Consider the following 9455-nt stretch of genomic DNA (forward strand, 5'->3'; position numbering starts at 1 on the left):
ATTCCTTACAGACAAGCACCTGTAGTCAGGATCGAACCCATGTCTCTGGAGCTGTATGGCAACAGCTCTACCACTGCGCCACCATGCTGCCCCTAATTCTCCCCCATATTTCCCTCCTACACCCCGTCATCCACTAGCCGAGTGGATGAACCAACCACCTGTTATGTATGATCTATCTTCCCTTGTTGTCCACAAGGAACTGAATGAGAGCAGCTATGACTGGGCATTGGGACTGACCAGCGGCGGTGGGAATTCCAGATGTGCCATCTGGCAATTGTAAACATGGATTCTCTTTTTACATGAAGAAGGGTTTCGGCCCGAAACGTCGCCTATTTCCTTCGCTCCATAGATGCTGCTGCACCCACTGAGTTTCCCCAGCAATTTTGTGTACCTTCTCTTTTTAACTGCTGGTCCATGGAAATCCTTGGTGATGGAAATTTTATATTACAGGTGCAATGAATCTGAGAACGACACACTCACTATCACTTTATGTGTTGCAATAAAGTTTATGGTGCCCTGCTTAGCGCACAGGATCTCGGCACTGAACGCTAAGCAGTAATGAAAGTGCTAATGGAATCAGTGCTAAGAAGCATTGATATAGCATCATGTATAAAAAGGTGCACTTCTGACAGCTCTGTTGTGCCGGGAAGGTGTCTGGTATCTCTGCCTCCCTGCTGCCGCACACTGCTGTGCTCGAAACAAGCTATCATTCCTGGCCCTTCACTGGTACCCGTGCACAATGAATCCCCCTCGGCTTGGTGTGGAGAGGCTGCCGGGTGATAGTAGGCTCGTGCAAGTGGAGTGGCCACTCAGTGTGAGGATGAGGAGCCGAGGGCTGGTCGGGCACTGCCCTCTGTGTGCTGACAGATCACCAGGATGGTCAAGAAGGAACTGCAGATGCTGGAAAATCGAAGGTAGACAAAAGTGCTGGAGAAACTCAGCGAGTGAGGAAGGAAATAGGCAACGTTTTGGGTCTAGCCTTCCCCCATCACTGCCTCTCTCGGTGCTCGTCTCCACTACCCTCTCCCAGCCCCAAGGTTTCTCCACAGTAACATGGGTGAACAGTCAGCGACCACCCCACTCATCATGCCAGCTCCACATTATAAAGCTGAGAGGGTGCAACACAAGCAAGTCTCCCCACACCCAGTCCTGGATCATTGCTGTGAGAGCCCCATTGGAGGCCAGAGAGATTCAGTCTAGAGTCTGAGTCACAGCGTAACAGCATGCCTCTGCGCTCATCGGACAATACGGAACCAGGCCCTTCATCCCAACACCAACCCAACCTGCAACCACACATTTACATTCATCACACACTAAACCCATTTTATTCTTCCCGCAGTCTCATTATCCCTTCTAATTCTATCACTCACCTACACACTGGACTCTAGATTTTAGAGATACAGTGCAGAAACAGGCCCTTCGGCCCACCGAGTCCACACCAACCATCGATCACCCGAACACTAGTTCTATGTAATCGCACTTTTGCGTCCCACACACTAGAGGCAATTTACAGAAGTCACTTAATGTACAAACCTGCTCGCCTTTGGAATGTGGGAGGAAACCGGAGCATCCGGAGAAAACCCTCGCGATCACAGGCAGAACATATAAACATCGCACAGACAGCAGCCGTAGTCAGGATCGAACCCGGTTCTTTGGAGCAGTGAGGCAGCAACTCTACCGCTGTGTCACTGATTGCGGTGGATGACTCCTGCTGTAGTCCGTGTACACCAGTGGTTGAGGGAACTAATGTTTTGGTTGAAGGATGGAATACCAATCAAGCAGACAACTTTGATGGTGTGAAACTTCTTGTTTATATGCAGGAAGGTGTTTCATCAAACTCCCAGCTTGTGCCTTCGAGATAGTGGAATTGCTTTGAGGTGTCAGGAAGTGAGTCATTCCCTACCCTATACACAGCACCTGGCCTCCTTTTCTATTTACATTAGTAATGTGCTGGATCAGTTGCGATCTGGTCATTGGTGAACCTCAGGCCTTTGGGCACTGGGCAATGGTCAACATTGATGACCTTTGATGCATGTATCCCAGAACAGTCATCAGACTGAAAATATTTTGCCCTTTTTGTGACGTACAAGAATGCAAATGTTAGTGGTTTCAAGAAACCTCCATCACAATTTTGTGATTCTCAAGCTGTTGCTGTGTCTATACAGCCCTACTCAGTCTGAAGTCTGCACTACAGCACTCTGAAGAAGGGTTCTGACCCTTATCATCCATCCTTTTTCTCCAGAGATGCTGCCTGACCTGTTGAGTTACTCCAGCATTTTGTGTCCCATCTACTGTATAATCCAGCATCTGCAGTTCCTTCCAACACTACTCCCCCTGTCTTCTCTCTCCCAGACCGAGCAGAGACACCGATCGTTGCTGGGGTCTCGTTCAGCAGAGGCATTCCTCCAATCCTCCATCATCTGCTCGACTATCAGCCAAATTCCTCCCCTCACTGATCATCTGCTAATCAGAACCTCTGACTCCGCTCTCTGAATGATCTGCCCCTCTCTAAGATGCCCTACTGTAAATAAAACATTTAACTTCCTATAAAATGCTTGGGTGCATAATTGCCCATCTAGTTTTTTCTCCATTCAGACAAGGAATTCAAGTAAGCTACCTGAAATGCATCAGATCCCCTCCGTTTAATCTTCCTCCATTTGCTCCAAGACAAATGAAACTATTGCCAAGACGATGTTATGTTTGAGGTAGCCAGTCCATTAAGTACACCAGAGCCAAAATCTGATTTCTGCCCGCCTATCCCATCCGTTTGGAGAGATGCTATAATTAGAAACACACTGAGGTCCTATTGAGGCTAATTGCTTTCAGGAAATTTTAATCTAGTTTTGAGCTTGTGTAAAACTAATCTTCCCTTCGCTTTGATGTGGCTGTGTTGTGAAAGTCAGAAAAACCAGCAGGAACACCTGGCTACTTTTAACATTTAGTTTTCAAGGTTATGATATTTCTTATTAGGTTTCCTAATAATGAAATGTAATACACTCGTCTTTATAGCACATGGAACAGGATAGCATAGGAACAGGCCCTTCGGCCCAAAATGTCCGTGCCAAACCATGATGCCAAGTTAAACAAATCTCTTCTGTCTCAACATGATTCATAGTTTAGCTTTCCCTGAAGCATGAATTTAATCAAACTGAGTAACAAACAGTGGGAATGGCAGTAAGGAAGGGCTGCTGCCTCATGGTTCCAGCAGCCTGGGTTCAATGCTGACCTCTGATGCTGTCTGTGTGGAGCTTGAATGAATGAATTAATTTGATCATTCATTGATGCTGTCTGTGTGGAGCATGCATGTTCTCCCTGCAACTGTACAATTTTCTCCGGGTGCTCCAGTTCCTCACAAATCGGTTGGTAGGTTAATGGGCCACAATAAATTGCCCTAGTATATAGTTGAGGGGTAAGGTCTGGAGGAAGTGGCGGGATTGTGGTGAGAATAAAATAGGCTTGTGTAGGATGAGTGTAAACGGGTGCTTGATGGCGACATAGACCTGGTGGGGCAAATATCTGTACGTTTTGTCTCTATACCTCTAACTTGAGCTGGAGTTCCTTTACCTTCCTGGGGTCTCATTCACAAGGGCCTCCTGCTGTTCAATGGTTGAGGTGCACATAGAAACATTTTCAAAATCTGGTGTTCAAGGTTGTCCAAAAATGCAAAGTCGTTGAGGGTTCCAGTTTTTATTTACTCAGGTGGCTGGTTTTACCCTGAGCAAGCGGCCAGAAGAATGGGGGTTAGTAAATGCCTTCAATGAGGTGCACACCTTGCAATCCAGAACTCAGATTAACACTGGTAGTTAAAGCAGTGACTGCTGGCAATGGGCTAGACACTCAGTCTGTTATTTTATTGATTATATGGAGTCGTGGGATCCATAAGACCATTATGTCTAATTCCTGGAAACTGACTGGTAGTGGAGACAATTACTTTCTAACGTACATCTACGTAAACAACTACTTATTTATTCTACACTATTTTGACGACTTAATTATTGAAGTTTGAACCAGCCACAGATATGCTTAACACTCAAGGTAGAAAATATATCCACACAGCTTTTGGTAAAGGTGAGAATTTAGGATGAAGAAAGAGGCCATTTTGCCCTATAAGCCTCTCCCTCCTCATTAAGACTGTGGTTTAGTGCTGTACATGCTACATTTCCCAAAATGCCATATTATGTTTAGTTTACAAAAGTCTATTAAAATCGGATTATAAAATTAATAATTGATCCAACATCAATTGCTGTTCACAGAAAAGTTTTCCAAATTACAGTCAAATTCTGCACGTAGCAGCTTCTTAAGTTCAGAACTGAAAACCTGTTTTTTTTTTTAACTCTCTCCTCTCTCTCCGTTTGTCTGTGAGTCTCTCTCTCGTTGTCTCTCTCTCTATCCCTGACTTTCTCAAAGAACATAGAAACAGAAAAAGAGATGCAGGAATAGGCCATTCGGCCTTTCGTGCCAGCACAGCCATTCAATATGATCATGGCTGATCATCTAAAATCAGTACCCCATTCCTGCCTTTTCCCCATATCCCTTGATTTCTTTAGCCCTAAGAGCCCTAATTCTAACTCTCTCTTGAAAACATCCAATGAATTGGCAACCGCTGCCGTCTGTGGCAGAGAATTCCACAGATTCACAACTCTCTGGGTGAAGAAGTTTTTCCTCATCTCAGTCCTAAATGGCCTACCCCTTATTCTTAAACTGTGACCACTGGTTCTATCTCTGTGTGTCTCTCTTTCTCTGTCTGTACCTCTATCTCATGCAGTGCACTTAACATTGTGAATTGGCCAATCAACTCATCTATTAACCTTCCGTGTAGATAACCTGGTATTACTTTATGGTTACGCATGACAAAAAATCACTAGTACTCATTAGATTAGCAGAAGCGTGAAGACTTTTATTCCTAATGAAGAAAAGGATGTATTACATCAATTAAATGGCTATGGTTGAGAACAAGTTGACCTCCAAGCTGTGTGCGGAAGGCTTGCTGATGTGACTTCTTCTGGCTATTTTACTTGCTCTCCCATGTCGGTGGCCCCACACTGGCTCAGTGGGAATGTGTCGCAATTGGCTTTGAATTTGTTCAGGCATCACAACACCACTTTAGTCTCAAATTGGCCTTGAGTTTAAATAATATCCAGTTGAAATTACAGTTTGAGCAGGGTTCATCTCTTTCTACCTCTGTTGTGGATGGCATTAACCTGTGGTTTATTTTAAAAAAACACTTCTGTCAGATTCAATAAACGAGTGGAATAAAGGCACAGAATTAAATTGAGAACCTTACAGAAAGGCCACGGAAAACAAACACGTCTACTGACAGTGTAAAGGCAGAACAGCATTTTAGAATTACATTCCAGACCTTCTAATTATATATCGATTGTCCAGAAATATATCTAGTTATCTGTTTAACCTCTATTTAGCAATGTTACAAAATTTTGAGATTTTAAAAATCAAGTCTGTAATTTATCCCATCAGATAAAGCATAAAAATAAGTTTAATTTGACACCTAATTCACTTTCATATCTCAAGTATTAAAAAAGTTATGGCCATTTTCATACTGGGAAATGAGCATCTTGTTCCCTATTGATTTTCTATGGACATAACAAAAAAGCTGTGATCGTGAACAGTCAAAAGCCCATAACTTTCTTAAAAATTAAGAGAACTGAATGAAATTTTCAGTTATCATAGATTGAAGCATTCTGAAACAAATATAAAATAATCTTACTTGGATGACCTGAAATTAAAGCATATAATTAGTTAGTTACCTAATTGTAGCTAATTTCAGACTTCAATTACTAGATCTAAACATCTATCCATTTCTTAATAAATTATTAACATTTTTAAATAGCCTAAATGTCCAAATAATATTCACAAATAATTCACAATAAAACATGATTTTTAAATCTCATTTACATTAATTTATAGGCCAAATGGAAGGAATTTAGTGTTTAATTGCTGTAAATAAATGCCCATTTAAATCAGCTTTCCAGTGGGTCCCTGTGGAACGCGCTGGTTTAGAACGTTCACATTGCGGCAGATTTGTGCCCCAAATGCCGAGAAAAATACTGCGCGATATAATGGGCCCAAATTGAGCTACTCGCAATATTAAACTTTGTATAAAGGGATCTTTAGAAGCCCTTTTTAATGTAAAAATATACAACCTAACTTCTGTGGTTTGCTTTATGAGACCCTGCGGTTGCTGGCGGTCGCGGGTTTAGAGATTGATTTTTAAACTACTATAACTATTATTCAAGGCCTTTAAACCTAATAATAGCTTTTGCGACGGGGTCTTTCAGCGATTTTTCGTTAATAATTAACTAGGCTGAACATTTTCGATTGGAACAGCTTAGAGAAAATCGCGTTTTAAACCCGCCCCCTCTAAACGGCGCCAAAATCGCGCACACCCTCAGCAGCAGATCTTCAACGACGCTTCAGGTAGGCTTTGCAACATACCTACTCTATTTAAATATTATTGATTAATAGTAAAATCTTAATACCCTTTGGGTAATCTCCTATTAGACTTCCAAATTCCGCATTTTAATTCTTATCACTTGGTATCTGAACGCTAATAGTGTTTCAATCATCAAATCATTACTTTTCTAAAGGATCCATCCCATATAACGTTGTCTGAAATTGCCAGCTGGTTTTTCCCAAATCAATTCCTTCATTATTACTTTAAAAAAATTAAATGTAATGAGGTTTTTTTTCCATTCTATGAGCTGGTAGCTAGTAGATCGATGCTCGCCTGTTGTGTTTCTCTCCCTTGCTTTCCGCTATGTGATAGAAACATAAAAAATAGGTGCAGGAGTAGGCCATTCGGCCCTTCAAGCCAGCACCACCATTCAATATGTTCATGGCTGATCATCCAAAATCAGTACCTCGTTCCTGCTTTCTCCCCATATCCCTTGATTTCGTTAGCCCAAAGAGCTATGTCTAACTCAGGAGATAGCAACTAATTGATGCTGCTTTACTGAATGATGTTTAATCGCCATGTACATTTTACAAACCCAAGAGCAACCCTTTCATAGAACCTACAACACAAGATGACTTGTTAATGCACAAAATTGGTGAACAAACGCAGTCTGCTGCATAGAATTGGGCCACTTGGGAAAATTGGGAAAGTTTTAGTAAGAACTAGACGGGCAGCTTTGTCCCACAGAGGGTGGTGGGTATATGGAATGGAAGTATTGAGGTAGTTTAGAGTGATATAGGCCAAAAGTGGGCAAATATGAAGAGCTTCGATGGAGCATGTTAGTCAGCATGGAAGAGTTGGGCTGAAGGGCCTGGTTCTGTGCGGTATGACCTAAATACATGCCTTTATACAGCACCTTTTGATCTCAGAACAAACAAAACCACTATACAGTTAATTAAATATCTTTGAAGTGTGGTACTTTTTCAGTTTGTCAAATGTGTCAAATAATTTTCACACTTCAAATTCCCACTAGCAGCAGCTTGCTTGTGTTTTGATATTAGTTGACAGATAAATATTTGCCAGGGAGTAACATTTGTGTACTTAGTAATAGTCTCTTGGAATCTTTTGCATCCAAAGGGAAGAGACAGGATTAGGGTTAAGCATCTACTCTGAAGGACAACATATCTGATGCTGGGGTACTCCCTTAATAATGCACTCATCCCACTTGGGCAGTCTGCACCCTAGCGGCATAAACATTAAATTCTCCAATTTCCGGTAGCCCTTGCTGTCTCCTCCCCTTCTCAGCTCTCCCTCAGCCCTCGGGCTCCTCCTCTTCCTTTTTCCTTTCATCTCCCCGCCCCCCTCCCCCCACCCTACATCAGTCTGAAGAAGGGTTTTGGCCCGAAACGTTGTCTATTTCCTTCGCTCCGTAGATGCTGCTGCACCGCTGAGTTTCTCTAGCACTTTTGTCTACCTGGCTGGACTCCCATTCTCGGGTCTGAAGAGTCCCGTCCCAAAACATTACCAGTCCATTTTCTCCAGCCTGACCCGCTAAGTTACTCCAGCATTTTGTGTCTATCTTTGGTATAAACCAACATCTGCAGTTCCTTATTATTATAGTCGGATCTCCGAGCATTGATTGCAATACTTACATAGTTGTAGAGTTCATGTTAATCTTTCTTTCATCACAATTCCACGTTGAGATAGGCCAAATTAACAGAGCTCCAGCTAAAGGAGAAATAACCCTGCACCTTGTCACTAAAGCATTAATATCTTCCTTTCCTTTGCAGAAATTTGAAGACTACTTTTTTGGTGAAGTGGAGCTGAACACGGTCCATATCTCCCAGAGGTTCTCAGCTGACAGTTCTGGCTTTTATTCTTCTTCAGGATCCATCAACTTTTCTTAATTGTTGAGCCCTGACGGACAAGATATGTGCAGAATCACATTGCACCCCCATCTCCACCCAAAATACAACGACAATAGATACGTCTGCTCAACTTGGAAACCACCGCAGAATAGACTTGAGTGATGCTTAATTGCAAATGAACCAGTGTTTCAATTTGATCCCCTTTTAACCCCCTTTTTCAGAAGCAATGATTGAATTGTTATGACTTCTTAGCCTTGGGATGAGATGCTGACGTTGAACAATGGAGTACTCTTGCATGTGACAGAACCAGGTGCTCCCAGGTCATAGGCAACAGAGTCAGATGGTCGGTAGAGATCCCTGTTCTTGACCAGCATTGTTCCTCCGCAGGATATGTCCTATCGTTCCAATCTGGCAATTTTCCATCCCCTTGCCAATCATCGTGTGCTGTCTCGGGCAGATTGCCATATTTGTGCTGACATGTGTCACCACAGACCTGCTCGCTCATACACCTTTTGTAGATGAACCATGAGGCCAGCAGGCAGAGGAGAATTCCATGGTCACTCCAGCCCTAGAAGCGAGAGGCCAGCTTGCTGACATTCTGCTCCACCTTGCCCTCTGATTGCGGTGAATGGTCTCAGTCTGTCAAACATTCACAGGGAATATTTGGTTGCAACATGTTGCGGTAAGTTAATAGTAGAACAGAGCAGATGTGCTTTATCATGTAACGAATAAATCATCACACACAGCTAAAGCCTGATGTGCCCAGCAATTCCCTGCAGAATATAGTCTGTTTGGATTGTATTTTTCTTTCCTTGCCTTACAACAGGCACAGTTGAAAATCCAGGGTAAAATGCAGGAAGTAGCCATTTGATAAATGCAGCATTATGCAGCCCTGGAGGCTATTCATCGCACCAGGCTCTGATTGCTCATTGGTAATTCATCTCATTCCTTGGCTCTTTCCCTAAATCTCTGTAAATATTTTCCCTTGAAATATTTATCTTGTTCTCCAATTGAATGTTGCTATTGGATTTGCCCTTTAGACACTGTATTCTAGTTCACAATAACAAGCAAAACCTATAAAGGTTGCTTGTGACTTTTATTTATTTTACCTCTTGCCTTCGGTTACTGACAGTTAGCTGTTGCTCTGTCAAAGCTATCTATGATTTAAAGCACTT

At 42.6% G+C, this 9455-nt stretch overlaps 1 protein-coding gene across 1 annotated transcript in view; it reads left to right on the forward strand.

Annotated features, from left to right (window-relative positions):
* ascc1 (activating signal cointegrator 1 complex subunit 1) overlaps window positions 1-9058 on the forward strand; it is a 33644-nt gene extending 24586 nt beyond the window's left edge. Inside the window, exon 10 of the mRNA XM_033012842.1 lies at window positions 8203-9058. Coding sequence (XP_032868733.1) covers window positions 8203-8319 — 117 coding nt within the window. The 3' untranslated portion in view covers window positions 8320-9058. The remainder of the gene's footprint in view (window positions 1-8202) is intronic.
* Window positions 9059-9455: the final 397 nt, after the last annotated feature.

The sequence above is a fragment of the Amblyraja radiata genome, chromosome 37 (genome assembly GCF_010909765.2).
Source record: "Amblyraja radiata isolate CabotCenter1 chromosome 37, sAmbRad1.1.pri, whole genome shotgun sequence".
Classification (NCBI taxonomy): Eukaryota; Metazoa; Chordata; class Chondrichthyes; order Rajiformes; family Rajidae; genus Amblyraja; species Amblyraja radiata.